Source organism: Periplaneta americana, chromosome 6 (assembly GCF_040183065.1).
Source record: "Periplaneta americana isolate PAMFEO1 chromosome 6, P.americana_PAMFEO1_priV1, whole genome shotgun sequence".
Classification (NCBI taxonomy): domain Eukaryota; kingdom Metazoa; phylum Arthropoda; class Insecta; order Blattodea; family Blattidae; genus Periplaneta; species Periplaneta americana.
In genome coordinates this window covers 76,265,562-76,281,907 of record NC_091122.1, presented here as the reverse complement: position 1 = coordinate 76,281,907, position 16,346 = coordinate 76,265,562, and the positions used below count along the sequence as shown (strand labels likewise).

The 16,346-nt window shown below is 36.6% G+C and overlaps 1 protein-coding gene across 1 annotated transcript; it reads left to right on the top strand.

The window, feature by feature from the left end:
* The first annotated feature begins 1,012 nt into the window (after positions 1 to 1,012).
* LOC138701426 (serine/threonine-protein phosphatase 6 regulatory ankyrin repeat subunit C-like) lies at positions 1,013 to 14,840 on the top strand. Its single transcript, XM_069828292.1, has 5 exons — positions 1,013 to 1,299; positions 1,392 to 1,518; positions 12,303 to 12,590; positions 12,676 to 12,851; positions 13,204 to 14,840. The coding sequence occupies exons 2-5, from the start codon at positions 1,470 to 1,472 to the stop codon at positions 14,173 to 14,175; spliced, it is 1,485 nt and encodes a 494-aa protein (XP_069684393.1). The 5' UTR covers positions 1,013 to 1,299; positions 1,392 to 1,469; the 3' UTR covers positions 14,176 to 14,840.
* The last annotated feature ends 1,506 nt before the right edge of the window (positions 14,841 to 16,346 follow it).

The following is a 16,346-nucleotide window of genomic DNA, read 5'->3' as shown; positions in this document are numbered from 1 at the left end:
ACTTGGCTATTGGAATCTATTCCGTCTTCTAAATCCTGACATACCGTTACTAATTGACTCTCACATGAATAGCCCCCCCTCCCCGAAATCCATGCTGACAGTTATGTAACCAATTTGAGTCATCCCAATGCTGCCTTAGATAAGCTGAAATCTAGTGTTCCATCTGTTTGCAAACCACAGAGGTAAGGCTGACCGGTCTGTAATTTTTTGTATCTGAGCGAGACCCTGACTTATAAATTGGCACCACCATTGCATCTTTCCAATCTCGCGGGACAGTACCATTGTTAATTGATATTTCAAACATACGCACTAGATAGGGAATCATGGCTTCCCCTCCCAATTTTAGTACGTCTCCGGCGATACAACTTAAATGAAACCGAAAGCTACTGACCCAATGACCAATAATGCATTCGTTATTCTTAATGCTTTTAATGAAAAAATAATGTATTTCGTTCAAATGGAATACAAAAATTAGGCTATAGCAGAAATATGTGTGTCTAATGCCTACCCACTTCACTTTGCGTGATTCAGGTTCCGCATACTGCGGATAGATGGCAGGACTATGACCCATTTTCAAATTGCACACCACTTCGGTGAGCCACGTTATCTAAAGCAATCCCAGGTGGGTTTCCAAGGTTGCAGGCATAACATAGGTTTCTGGTCTGTTTGCCTGCAGACTTGTACAGGAAACAACAATATAACAATGAATATCATCGATTCAAGCTCTATTGTCGTTTATTTTTTCTATGTTTGCTGCAATAAGATTGAGAGTTTCTTCCTTTCTGTAAAAGAGCCAATTTCTTTAACTTAAGATGTTGAACAATCGGTACTATGAACTGCAACAAATTTAACAAGAGATTCGGTCAAATCGGCTGAATGACACTGTTTATAAGTGGATGTGAGTCATAGGGAAATTCCTCTCCTTTCATGTTATTTCCTTCCTTTTATGACTCGAGCGAGGTATAATCGGAAATGGGAAAAACTCAATCATCTTCCGGTCTGATTTTCTGTTGACAATACAACTAACATAAAGTTTCCTGTTCTCACAGTTCAGTGACACGTTGAATCGTACGGTATCTTCTGTTCTTACACTTAGGCCTAAGTGATTTCCTTGAAATTTACCACATTGTCCTTTCTCACAGTTCAGTGATTTGTATTATCGTACAAAAAATCCTGTAGCAAGACACAGGATCCTACAAAATCTTCTATTTTTAGAGTTCAGTGATATCTAAATACCGTACAGAATCTTGTAATTCCCACATTTCAGTGACGTAGAATACTATTACTTTGTTATTCACAGTTAAGTAACTTATTTAGTCGCACATCATACTCTGTTCTTACAGTTAAGTGTTTCCTGCAATCCTGCTAAGTTTTCTGTTTCCATATTTCAGTACCACGTAAAACCTAACGAAGTCCCTACAAAAGTATTTTTCTCACAGTTAAGCCGAGACTTTCCACACTACATCACAATGGTTCCTGCAGGACTCATAACCGTGCTCCTGGGATGTTTCATCGCAGGTAACTTTTTCATGTTATTTAATTTTCATTCAGTCTTAAGGCCTCATTCTCTTGTAGAATCATACTGCTGTCTTTAGTTCATTTGTCGCAAATAATTTGAACATTCATTTGCATAAGCTACTACTTTCATCACAGTGCATAACAAGCGAGAACAAAATATAATAGTGTTTATTGTTATTATAGCAATGGAATTCGAATTTGTTGCTTATTTTTTTTCAATTTTGATTGCTTCTTCTTAATTGCATGCATCGGTTTTTTTCTCTTTGCATATAAAAATTATTTTGTTATGTCTAATATAATTTTTGGCTCTATTAAGTTTGGTGAAGAATGGTAGAACGGAGAAAAATTCTCTCCGGCACTGGGACTCGACCCCGGGCTTTCAGTTCTACGTCCTGACGCTTTATCCACTGAGCCAAACCGGATTCAAGCTTCGATCCCGGATTGAATCCCTTTCAGTTTATGTTCTACCTCTTTGTTCCCCTTTGGTGGCATACCCTAATGTATTATGTCACGGAATATGTGACAGTGACACAAAATCTAACACACTATGTACAGAGGTGCACTCATTACGAGTGACTAAGTGGCCGGGTCCGACGGAACAAGGCGCCGTCTTGAATTACGAAGTGATTACTTACGCTTATCATATTACTATGATGTATCAAAGTACATATGATATTTTCGTGCAGGAATTCTTCACCATATGGTAATCCAGAACTCCTGCATGGAAATATCATATTTACTTCGGTACATCGTAGTAATATCTATTACGTAAGTTACACTTTATTTCCATATGATGATAGGGAAAACACGGGAATTTTACTTCAAGCAAGTAAAGAGATAGATTTGGAAGTAAATCCTAAAAAAGACAAAGCACCGTATATGATTATGTCTCGTGAGTACAAAACGGAAATATAAAAATTGTTAATTTAGTCTATCCTTTGAAGAGATGGAAAAATTCAAATATCTTGAAGCAATAGTAACAAATATAAGACACTCGGGAGGAAATTAAAGGCAGAATAATAATGTCTGCTATTATTCGGTTGAGAAGCTTTTGTCATCTAGTCTGCTGTCAAAAAAAAATGATTCCGGTAGTTACAATTTATAAAACATATTTTATAGCTATTACCGATTGTTCTATATAGCTGTGAAACTTAGTCTCTCATTTTGAGAGAGGGACAGTGGCTAAGAGTATTTGAAAATAAGGTGCTTAGGGAAATATTTGGGGCTGAGAGGGATGAATTTACAGGAGAATGAAGAAAGTTACAGAACGCAGAATTGCACGCATTGTATTCTTCACCTAACATAATTAGGAACATTAAATCCATGCGCTTGAAATTGGCAGAGCATGTAACACGTATGGGCGAATCCAGAAATGCATATAGAGTGTTAATTGCGAGACCTGAGGGAAAAAGGCCTTTGGGGAGACCGAACCGTACAGTTGTCAAAAGAAAAAGTGGCCGCTCTCTAGAAGCAAAGTTCCCTTCGGATATCTTCGCTACAATTCGGAGACAGGCGATGTTACATGTTGTTGGACCATGTTGCATAATATCTACAGTTATAATTAAAGTATTCTTTGTCTTGCTTCATAGTGTAATGGTAGCGTTCCGGCCTCGTATTCGTGAGGTCGTGCGTTCCAATACAAACTAGTGTTTTTTATGTTTTTATTTTTGTTTTTAAGAGAGAGAGAGGAAATATACATAATTGCTCCTATCTCTTTTATGATTATTTTAGTAATTAACATCAGGTGAATGTATTATGGTCCACACATGTGGAGTAACGGTCAGCGCGTCTGGCCGCGAAACCAGGTGGCCCGGGTTCGAATCCCGGTCGGGACAAGTTACATGGTTGAGGTTTTTTCCGGGGTTTTCCCTCAACCCAATACGAGCAAATGCTGAGTAACTTTCGGTGCTGGACCCCGGACTCATTTCACCGGCATTATCACCTTCATTTTATTCAGACGCTAAATAACCTAGATGTTGATACAGCGTCGTAAAATAACCCAATAAAAGAATGTATTATGCCATGACTTTATCATTATTTATTATGACATTATAGCTGCAAATGGAAAGAAAAAAAAATTTATTCTCAACAAAAATATCTTTCTTGGCATAAACAAATAAACTTACTGGCGTCTGCCTTAGAACATTCAAACAATTAAGCGTTCAAAAAAAAGCCACGATTCAATATTTAGTCTATCTTCCCCATATCTTGAACACATCTTGCAGTCGAGTGGCCATGGAATCGACTAATCTTTGCAAATAGCGACTGTTCTCAGATACGACATTCCAGGCATCCTGGACATACATAAGTGTTCTGTCCATGGGCAGGTCTTTCACTGCAAACCCAGCATTCTCCAATCTTTCCTATTTTCTGCCTTCCTCTTAGTCTCTGCATATGATCCACATATCTTAATGTCGTCTATTATTCTTTTTCAACGAGTGACCCAACCAATTCATTTTTACTTTTCTAATCAGTTTCAGCATCATTCTTTCTTCACCCACTTTTTCCAACACAATTTCTTATTCTGTCTGTCCGCTTCACACACTCCGTTCTTCTCCACATCCACATTGCAAATGTTTCTGCTCATTTCTCTTCATTTCGTCGTAATGTCCATGTTTCTTTCCCATACAATGCCACACTCCACACAAAGCACTTCACTAGTCTCTTCCTTAGTTCTTTTTCCAGAGGTTCGCAGAAGATGTTCCTTTTTCTATTAAAAGCTCCCCTTGCTCATGTTTACAGTTTTTCTTGGGAAGGATAAATGCGGTAACTTCCCGTTGCTTTCCGCACACCACTGTCTCTTTCGAATCTTATTAGATCCCAGGGGGCCCAAGCGTGGAGATGAGGAGAGTGGATTTGACTAATTGGGCCATCAGGATTTCACTGAAATTCATTGCAAGGGTTAAATCTTAGTTCTATCAGAATTTTTGACCCTATCAGAGACCGGGATATCCCAATTAGCCTTTGTCCCTAGCATCCTGGACTAGCTTCTACAAATTATCAGAAAATCTTGGAGAGGGATTGGGCTAATTTTTCCGCAAATGTTTCTATATTTGTGCCCTTGTAGCTCAGTCGGAAGAACGTTGGAATTTAGATGTCAACCTCGCACGTTCAATTCCTCGTCACTCCTTTTCATTTTATTGCGTTTCAAGACAGTATAATGTAACAATATAAAAAGAAAAATTAACACTAGTATTATGCAACTGTATTTTTCCAAACCTAATATTAAATTTATGTTATTTATATCGCTAAAGTACGATAACAGAATATAAATTATAACTTGAATATTATTTATACACTATCACTAAAGAACGATAACAGAATATAAATGATAAATATCGGTTTGTTTAATTAATATAAGATATTATATATATAATTGATTATTTAAATAAAATAATCTATATTACAAAGAAAAATGGTTATTTATATTATAATAATTACATAAAATATAGATTATTTATATCGCGAAAGAACAATAATACAATATAAATAACTTGAATATTATTTATAACGCTAAAGAACGAAAACAGAATATAAATGATAACTTGAATATTATTTATATCGCTAAAGAACGATAATAGAATATAAATAACGTGAATATTATTTATATCGTTAAAGAACGATAACAGAATACAAATGATGACTTGAATATTATTTATATCGCTAGAGAACGATAACAGAATACAAAAAATTATAACTTGAATATTATTTATATCGCTAAAAGAACGATAACGAAATATAAAAATCTTCGATATTATTTATATTGATAAAGAACGATAACAGAATATAAATAATAATTTGAATATTATTCATATCGCTAAAGAACGATTAAAAAACAAAATGAAAATTTGAACAAGGCCCGAACTCACAACTTTCGAATTATTAAGCGAGCACCCTGCCGCTGGTCTACTAGACATACACATGGAACAATTCCATATTTCCGCAACTGCATCGTGTAACATCGCCGTGACCCGAAGTGGACTTAGAAAATATTGGCTGTTCACGAGTGCGGCCACTTTTTTTTTTTTTTTTTACAATTGTACATGAGAGGATAATATTAAAATGGATTTGAGGGAGGTGGGATATGATGGTAGGAACTGGATTAATCTTGCTCAGGATATGGACCGATGATGGGCATATGTGAGGGCGGCAATGAATCTGCGGGTTCTCTAAAAGCCACCTGTAAGTGGCATAATGAATGAATTCTAGTACTTTGATTAACACACTCTTTTCTTAACTCGCTGTATCATGAAATTAGAAGAATTCGGTAATTTGCGATTTCATTCCAGAACGAAGCTGAAGTATGCTCTTAGTATCAACCAACTTGATTTTTCCACTTTTGACTTGAAAACTGTCTATGAAATAAATGTCCAGAAGGTTTTACTTTGCATTTGGATATGTTATGCAAAATTCTCTTCAATTACATTCTGTAATTACTTTTCTCTTTTTGTCTTTATGGCTGTGTAAGAAGCCTTGGAAATGTTTAAAAAGAGGAAACGTGTATTCCTAATTATTACCCAAGACTCTAATACGAGTACTGTTTGTTTTGTTGCAAAAGTGTGACGTATCGTTAATGTAACTATTTTTCGCTTTTAGAATTTGTTAATTCTTTAGAAGCGCAAGAGTATTAATACACTGTAGCGTATATTAAGACAGTAAATGCTCCATTTGAATATACAAAGCTGAATCGTAAATATTACGGTATCAAATAAATCCATGATAACATGTTCTTTTCTTGGAACCCATGCGACCTTTCTTGTCACAGATTTGTCAGTAACAAGTTTGTTGGACCAAAGAATTTCCGTACTATTGACAACGTTGCCCTTCACGATAGGATTCCTTAGGTAGACTATGAGGCATATTCAAGAACGAAACTTCAACTTCACTTCGCCCTGGCTTCCTGAAGCCAGAAGTTAGGTAATATAAAGAAAAGTGCGTCGGCCTCGGTAGCCTACTCTGTTTAGCGCTGGCCTTCTGTGCTCGGGGTTGCGGGTTCGATCCCGGTCTAGGTCGATGACATTAAACGCGAGGGACTCATGTCAGTAGATTTACTGGCATGTAAAAGAACTTATGCGGGACAAAATTACGACATACCGGCGACGTTGATAATAACCTCTGCAGTTGCGAGCGTCGTTAAATAAATCACAATTTGTTTTTAAGAAAAGTGCTGGATTGGTATTCAAAGACAATACGTTTTATCTTTCCTTTGACAAAGTGAAATGTAGGTGAAAGCAAGTGATGTCATAGGATATATTGACGCAGTGCTTCCAGTCCACATCTGCTTCATGTGGAAAGTGCGGAAATTAGTCATTCATTGTTGTTACATTTCGTTTCAAACATGTTATTTTCAAAACGTTCACTGAAATGGAAGGAACAGTAGATGAAGGTGTAGGCCTGCATCAAAGAATTTGTTTACAAATATAAATATGTGATGGGAAATAATAAATCAGACATTGTGTCGTTTAGGTTTCGGCAAAGGAGAAGAAATGGCAGGAAGTTAACAGCATAAAAAACTAATATTGATACTATTAACTACATGAAAATGGAATTAGATGAAAACCTTATGTTGAATAAAGTATACTTACTTACTTAATCGCTTTTAAGGAACCCGGAGGTTCAATGCCGCCCTCACATAAGCCCGCCATTGATCCCTATCCTGAGCAAGATTAATCCAGTTTCTACCATCATATCCTACCTCCCTCAAATCCATTTTAATATTATCTTCCCATCTACGTCTCAGCCTCCCTGAAGGTCTTTTTCCCGCCGGCCTCCCAACTAACACTCTATATGCATTTCTGGATTCGCCCTTATGTGTTACATGCCCTGCCCATCTCAAGCGCCTGGATTTAATGTTCCTAATTATGTCAGGTGAAGAATACCATGCTTGCAGCTCTGCGTTGTGTAACTTTCTCCATTCTCCTGTAACTTCATCCCTCTTAGCCCCAAATGTTTTCCTAAGAACCTTATTCTCAAACATCCTTAATCTCTGTTCCTCTCTCAAAGTGAGAGTCCAAGCTTCACAACCATATAGAACAACCGGTAATATAACTGTTTTATAAATTCTAACTTTCAGATTTTTTGACAGCAGATTAGATGACAAAAGCTTCTCAACCGAATAATAACAGGCATTTCCCATATTTATTCTGCGTTTAATTTCCTCCTGAGTGTCATTTATATTTGTTACTGTTGCTCCAAGATATTTGAATTTTTCCACCTCTTCGAAGGATAAATCTCCAATTTTTATATTTCCATTTCGTACAATATTCTGGTCACGAGACATAATCGTATACTTAGTCTTTTCAGGATTTACTTCCAACCCTATCAATTTACTTGCTTCAAGTAGAATTTGTGTTTTCCCTATTGGTTTGTGGATTTTCTCCTAACATATTCACGTCAACCGCATAGACAAGAAGCTGATGCAACCCGTTCAATTCCAAACCCTCTGTGTTATCCTGAACTTTCCTAATGGCATATTCTAGAGCATAGTTAAAAAGTAGAGGTGACAATGATGTAAGTTTCACTAAGACACGTTTTAATTAATCGAACTAGTTTCTTGGGAATACCAAATTCAATAAGAATATCATATAAAACTTCTCTCTTAACCGAGTCATACGCCTTTTTGAAATCTATGACTAACTGATGTACTGTACCCTTATACTCCCATTTTTTCTCCAATATCTGTCGAATACAAAAAATCTGATCAATAGTCGATCTATTACGCCTAAAACCACACTGATGATACCCAATAATTTCATCTACATATGGAGTTAATCTTCTCAAAAGGATATTCGACAGAATTTTTTATACGATGTCAACAAAAGTGATATTCCTCGAAAGTTACTGCAGTTAGTCTTGTCCCCCTTCTTAAAAATAGGTATGATTATGGACTCCTTCCATTGTTCTGGTACAATTTCCTTTTCCCAAATTTCAAGTACAAGTTTATAAATTTCACTAGATAATGCGCTTCCACCCTCTTGTATTAATTCTGCTGGAATTTGATCAATACCTGGAGACTTGTACTTTTTCAGATTTTCTATTGCAATTTCGACTTCAGGAAGTGTGGGTTCCGGTATAAATGGCTCAGCAGTTTGTATTTGAATTTCGTTCCGATCATTTCTATTTGGCCTATGTATATTTAGTAGTTGCCCAAAATAGTTTTTCTATCTGTTCAAGATTGAATGAGAGTCTGCAAGCAAGTCGCCATTCTTATCCTTAATCACGTTTACTCTTGCCTGATATCCGTTTTTAAATTCCTTTATACCCTTATATAAATCTCGAATGTTTTTATTCTTACTATTTGTTTCTACCTCATTCAGTTTTTCCTTCAAGTAATGTTGAATAAAGTATATTAATATAAAATTTAATTTTCATTCTAAGATAAAGAAATTATAGTGCAATATATTGCACAAACCTTTTTTTCAAACTCCATTACGTTATATAAACATTATTTATATGTTAACCAATTTAAGAAAATTAAATCTTCCTGCTAATGACAAAGTTCTTAAGAAAACCCCTCAACTGCGACCTTTTCTGCCACAAGTGTTACTGTGATTTTTAAATGATACTGTGGATGTTACAGTTTTCTACACTCTGCTACTTTCACTCAGTCGCTCATTAAATTTTGTATTGTTATTACACTTTTTCCTATAACTGCAGCTGCTCTTTTCCTTGGCTCTTTCCAATGGTATAATTATTCCCTTTTCCATACCTCTCTTGGAGAACCGCATTAAGTTATTTATTATTTCTTTACATCTAATCGGACTCTTTACATAATGACCAGTAATTTGCATTTCGAAGTTTCCATGTCGCAGTGAGCCAAAGTCATAATGTCCAAATGAAAATATCCGAATCAAAAATGTCCAAAGTGTAAAATGTCCGAAGCAAAAATGTCCAAACACAAAAATGTCCATGACAAATATGTCCGAACTATAAATATCCAAACTGAAAAAGTTCAATGCTAAAATGTCCAAAATGTAAAATGTGCAAACATAAATATGTCCAAACCAAAAATGTCCGAAGCAAAAATGTACAAAGTATAAAATGTCCAATACAAATATGTCCAAACCAAAAATGAAACTGAAAAATGTCTAATCCTAAAATTGCCAAAATGTAAGAAGTCGAAACACAAATATGTCCAAACCAAAAATATCCGAATCAAAATGTCCGAAGCGATAATGTACAAAGTATAAAATGTCCAATACAAATATGTCCAAACCAAAAATGTCCGAATCAAAATGTCCGAAGCGATAATGTACAAAGTATAAAATGTCCAATACAAATATGTCCAAACCAAAAATGTCCAAACTGAAAATTTTCCTAACCATAAACTTCCAAAATTGTTAATGTCCAAATCAAAAACGTCCAAAGAGTTTTGTAGTGGTCATTATTGCTTTGGGCATTTTGCATTTTGGACATTTTTGTATTGGAGCATTGTATGTTTCATATTGAATGTTTAATATCATATTATTGCCTGAAGAATAATACATTTTTCTTCGGACATTTTTGTATTGGACGTAATTGATTTGGACATTTTGCATTTTCGACAATTTATACTTTGGATATTTTACACATTGGACATTTTGCATTTAGGACATTTTAAACTTTGGATATTTTTGTATTGGACATAATTGCTTTGGTCATTTTACACTTTGGACATTTTCGTATTGGACATTTTGCCCTTTGGACATTTAACACTGTGGATATATTTGTTTTGGACTTTTGCTTCGGACATAATGACGTGGAACGGTCGCAGTACCTCACTTTAGGTAGAACTGAAACTGTGATGAAGCATTCACTGTGCATTGTGCTTACTACACGGACTGCCTTCAAAGACTCAAGGCAATAACTGTCGCTCGCCTACGGCTATATTTAATATTTATAGTGAGAGTCCCGTAAGAACAGTCACATATCATCATATGAAGTAAAATCACAATCCTACATACTGAATGACTTATTTACACCGTACTTTACCTTTTTGTTGGAAGGTTATTCTAAACAATTCAATAATTTGTAACTATTCGAGAAACGGATCAACATGTTAGGTATTTTGTCTGGAAATATGAAATTCATTGGTTTGACTAAACAATTGATTCACAAGATCTAACCAAAAATATATTTTGTTTGATCACATGAAATTATTAATACTAACTCCGAAAACCGAATACCACCATGAAATTTATGCTTAAGAATACGTATTCCTAATAATTTTGCAATTCTAGTTATAAATGCTGTCTCCGTCAGCATAATTTCTTCTTCATTAGGCTATCTTCTTTCAGTTAAATCTGAAAGAACAGAACGCCAGTACGAGAAGTTATCCCCACTCTCGCAGGACGCTTTACGCTTTCTTGGTGGAGTCGCGTCCTGCTTTTTCCTCTTTTTGACATTATTGTAAAAAAATATCTAAACACGAAAGAAATTCATTAAAATGTGAAATGGTAATTCTAGCGATTATTCACCCGCATTATCACACCCAAATACATTATATTTATTTACACTTACTAACTTAATAACATTATGTATTAATATTAATACTGATATTAATCAATTATTAGTATGTTGAAATTTCACTAGCTTTCAGTAACTGTCTCAGAAATCTAGTAAAATTTTAATTTCATAGAACTCCAGTACCGACAACGTCTGTCTCAGCTGCCAGCATAACAGTTACAAAATCACTATAATTTGTATTATTTGTCAGTATCGAAATTCGAAACGAAGTGGGCAAAAAAAAATTCAACCTGCAAACTAAATAATCACTACAATCCACTAGCATACGTATGTAGTAATGGGGGGGGGGGAGGGAAATTGTTAGGTTTCACCCTTAGGGCATGAAGTAAGGTGACCCGAACTAGAGTTTCGCCATCGGCAATTGTAAATGGATAGAATTTCCCACTGAACCTTTTATAGTTGGGTTACTTACAAAGATTTAACTCAAAAGAAGATAAGATTCATGTTATGTCTTAATTTGACTTCAAGTTCTATGATTTCGGAGAAAATGAATTCCACCACAGTATGTCGTGACAGTGTTTTGGCATTCTTATCCAAAGATTGATGAAATATGAACATCTTCATATGCACCATCAAATTATTTTATGAGGGTGTCCCGTTCATAACTTGCTAAATGCATAATTTTAGATATTAAGGAAAAGGGAAAAGAGTGAGTGAGTGAGTGAGTGAGTGAGTGAGTGAGTGAGTGAGTGAGTGAGTGAGTGAGTGAGTGAGTAAATAAACAAAATGTTGAAATGAGTACGAGTAAATTATGTTTTCTTCAGAACTGAATAAATAAATAAATAAATAAATAAATAAATAAATAAATAAATAAATAAATAAATAAATAAATAAATAAACAAACCCAATGTTGAAATGAATCCTACGTGTAAATTAAGTTTGCTTCGGTTAGGAAAAAATATTTTTTCTTCGTCAATTAGTAATACTGCAGAAAAACTTTCTGAAGTCTGCAAACGCTGTTACATCACTATCGACCTTAGAATATTCATTCTTATTATTTTGCCGTTCCTTTGGGTGAATTCTGATACAGAGTATCACTACTGTCTTCATGCATTAAGCAGGATTTGCAGCGGAGACTTTCATTTATACCCCTTTTTATATGGAACTATGGTAATATTTGATACCCATAGTTACTATATTTAGTAGAGTATGTCCCAGAATACCTAATTTAGTACATAACTGAATTTTATCAAACAGTGCATTAAGCAATTTTGAACCGGACCCCCTCAGATGGTCACACAATTTCAGGACTGGTGACTGAACTGTTGACTTTCTTCCAGGTTACAGCTTGATACTTTATCCCATAACCCCGCATGTAGTACGTGTGAGGGAAGGTGACAGCCTGACATTGCTAGCTCACGTGGAGTCGGATGAAGAGAACCTGTGGTTCTTCAGACCAGGCAACATATATATCGGGGACTATGACCACCGGGCATCCATCACCAGAGAGGAACTCACAATCCAACTCCATATCTGGAGGGTGGACCGTTTCCAATCCGGCGTCTACTTCCTGAAGGGTTTCGATGCCGGGAGTAATGAGCGGTGCAATTGGACCGTGGTCGTACAAGGTGAGTTGGGGTACTTGTGCTTCAGCATTCACCATTTCCGTTACAATGAACACGAATGTTAAGCGCAGTGTCTGAGTGATTGCAGTTGTTCCCGAATTCCATGTTTCTGTGGAAGCCGCCTCTACGTTCTGCATCAGTGAGGAATCTGAACTGAGCTGCGAAGCTTCCCAACATGGTGACGTCGTCTGGGAGTATCTTGGGTGTAACGTTACAGTCTGGGATACCGATCGCAACATTATCAAGGAGTATGACCAATGTGCAGTGAGTATTTGCAAGACGTTTGAATTATAAAACCGATGATGAAATACACTTTAGAGTGTATAATTGTAAGCTACATTCACCAAATTTCATCGCAAGTAACATCACTGTTTCTTTAATCAATATAAAATGAAGATATACTCACAACCAAGGAGTCCATGATTGTTCTTATTTCCTCCATATAGAAATTCCTCATTTTGAAAGAAAGCTATGTGTTTTGTTCACACATGAGGAAGAACCCAATTGCTAGCGGATATAAATATAATCGTGATCATAATTCTGAGCCTTAGAACTAGGTAAGACATACAAAGATAACATGAAATAATCAAGACTGATACAATATATTTGTTTACAGGAATTTTCAACTTTTGGTTTTCTTCGAAGGGAAGAACTGCTGTTAGAAGCTGCCAGAAGTGGAGACATCACAGATGTGTCTCTGTTTCTAATGATGGCAACACTAGAGGATAACAGTTTTCGTCTTCTGGAATCTCCACTTTGTGCTGCTTCTCGTGGAGGTCATGTTGAAGTCGCACAGTTACTGATGAACGTAGGCGCAAATCACTCCATAGTTTGGTCCTCTTTTGTATTTGCAAATGGATTAGATTATGAAAAACATATGACACCGCTTCATTGTGCAGCATTGTCTGGATCAGTTCGTCTAGTAGAAATGTTTTTTTCACGTGGTATAAACTTAATCACTAAGGACAGGTTTTACCGAGATCTTGTAATTGTCCATGCTGGAGCTCCTTTCCTGTTTGCGGGACTGTCAGGATCTTTACCTCTTGTCCAGGCGTTTTTATCATGGGGTGTCGACCCGAATCACAAAGACAGCGATGGTCATTCCCTCTTATTTTATGCAGCTCTATCAGGATCCCTTTCAGTTGTTCAACATTTAATAGATGTGGGTGCGAACAAACTGTCCGTCGACAGTCGTGGTAACACTCCCTTGTTCTTTGCGGCACATTCAGGTTCCCTTTCTCTAGTAAAATTCCTTGTGTCGATTGGTTTGAACCCTTTGCAAGAGAATTCTTTCGGTGAAACTGCTATTTTTCCTGCAGTTTATTCCGGGTCTGTTTCCATGTTGGAAGCCTTTCTAGAATGGGGAGTAAACGCGTCCTCTGTCAACACACGTAAAGAGTCGCTGTTACACATAGCGGCTCGTAGGGGTGACCTGTCTATTGCTAAGTGTCTCATCAAGGCAGGCATAAACCCAAACATTTTGGATGATTACAGTAAGACTCCACTCTTAGAGGCAGAAAAATGGGATGACCAGCCACTTATTGAACTTTTTCGCAAGTCAGGCGTTAGCACAGGTGCTGTGAACTAGGATGCTGTTACACCACCCCACGTAGTGGCACTTATTGATCAGATCACATACTCAGGATCTTACCAGGTCTGTTGGTGAAAAAGGCAGGACCCCTTAGATCTTGTCGAAGAGTATGAAAATTCCAAATTAGTATAATGGCTCTCAGAAATAAATTAATTTAAGTGCTCTTGTACAAATGTCAATGCAATGTTATATTTCTTTCATAAATTATCTTCTGGCCAAATTGTATATGTCTTGTCGAATTTTACTTTTCCATATATATTTTATATTCTCGCCATTTTCACAGTTATCGATTTTTCCCTTCGTCTTTACATGTTCCTGCATATTTAATTTTTTTCTTCACTATTTACGTTCCCGCACATTTTGACATTGGCCGAGAATGCAAAACATGGCTATCATTTATTTCCTTTCCCGATGTTCTTACTGTACATTCAATTTCGTTCCTCATTTTTACAGTGCCGTAAATGTAAATGTAAACTATATTTACCATATTTAGAATATTTAACTTTTCTTCACCTTTCTGACATGCCTGGACATTCATTGGGATAGTTTAGAGAAATCTTGCCATACACATGCAATGGAATACCTCTCTAATTCTTCTTCTGCTTCTTCTTCTTCTTTTTCTTCTTCTTCTTTTCTTCTTATTTTCTTCTTCTTCTTCTTCTGTGACTTCACGGCCCTTGTAGCTTAGCCTTATCCTGCCCTATGATTGCTGACCTCTCAGCTCTGTTTAGCTCTTTCAGTCTCCATTGTTTCACCCTCAGAACAATCAAGTTTACTTCTATAGGTCATTCGTTATCTCGTGAAACCAAATGCATTCGTATGCCGTAGCTCATAGTAAGAACCTTATGGTGGGGGTGGGCAAGCTAGCTACTGTCTTCGCGCTACGAGTTGGCGCGTGGAGTGGATAGACGGGACGAAGGAACTTCAGGCTATACTCTGACCTGAAAAACTCGGTCCACTGACTTGACACAAGAGAATGAACTCAGATACGTATAAATGATTCCGCATATTCTGCGTTGTTGCTATGACTAGCATTATTACTAGAACAATCTACGTAAAGATTATCTTTTGGTCCTATAGAATATATCTGTTATGGTAACAATTAATATTAGAAGAAAAAAATTCGCTCCAGCGCCGGGAATCGAACCCGGGTCCTTGGTTCTACGTACCAAACGCTCTCACCATTGAACTACGCCGAAGTCCAATCCACAGCATGTGCATATTACTGTGGAATCCCGGCCACCAAGTCACTCAACTGAGTGTGCTCATTGTATAATGGCAGTTGACTTAATATAAAATGTCAACATACATGCCCAACTTGAAGTCAGGTCACAAAGGGAAAAACACTGGAGGAGGGGAATTCGATCCGGTGCTGTGGATTGGACTTCGGCGTAGCTCAATGGTGAGAGCGCTTGGTACGCCTTGATGGTGTCACTTGCAGGGTCCAGACCTGTCTTCGTACAGTTGACTAAACAACAATGCTTCATAGTTTCTAAATTAAAATATAAGATAGTAGATTTTGGCCTGAAAAACGTGAAATAGAAGCTACACTGTAAATTGGATGTGAAGATATCTACAGAAAATAAGAAAACTTAGGAAACAGGATAACCCGAACTACTAGGTTATTTAATGTCGATGGTATTGGTGACGGCAAGATGAAGCCGATGATTCGCCATAAAACATCTGACATTCGCCTTCCGGTTGGGGAAAACCTCGAAAAAACCAATCAGGTAGTCAGCTCAAGCTGAAATCGAATCCACGCACGATAGCAAGCAAACGCACTACCTCCTGAGCTACGCCAGTGGCCCTCTTTATTGTTCAAATAAAAATTCTCAATTATATATTTTTGTCAATCTTCGGTCAAAGTCCTCATATTTGCGTTTCGGTAGTTGAACGTTTTGACAACGCACTTTCTTCGCACCTAAACAGTATATAATAACATGAATTCCATAAACTGTGTATTGTTATGAACACTACTAACACTAAAAGGAAACGATAACTAAAGCAATACAATGACTTGCGGTATATTGAAAACAATCATCCTGTTGAAACTAATAAAACCCTACAATAAAAACGCCACTATTATTCCACAAAGTTGCAAACACTTTCAGACATGTGTAGTAGATGCAAATCAAGCTTTCAGGTATAACTCTCTGTAAGTTGATTAG

Bases quoted from the DNA above. Each gene is read 5' to 3' on its own strand.
- LOC138701426 (XM_069828292.1), top strand. From the start codon at position 1,470: ATGGTTCCTGCAGGACTCATAACCGTGCTCCTGGGATGTTTCATCGCA. The intron at 1,519-12,302 runs GTAACTTTTTCA...ACTTTCTTCCAG, and splicing joins CCTGGGATGTTTCATCGCAG to GTTACAGCTTGATACTTTAT. The intron at 12,591-12,675 runs GTGAGTTGGGGT...GAGTGATTGCAG, and splicing joins TTGGACCGTGGTCGTACAAG to TTGTTCCCGAATTCCATGTT.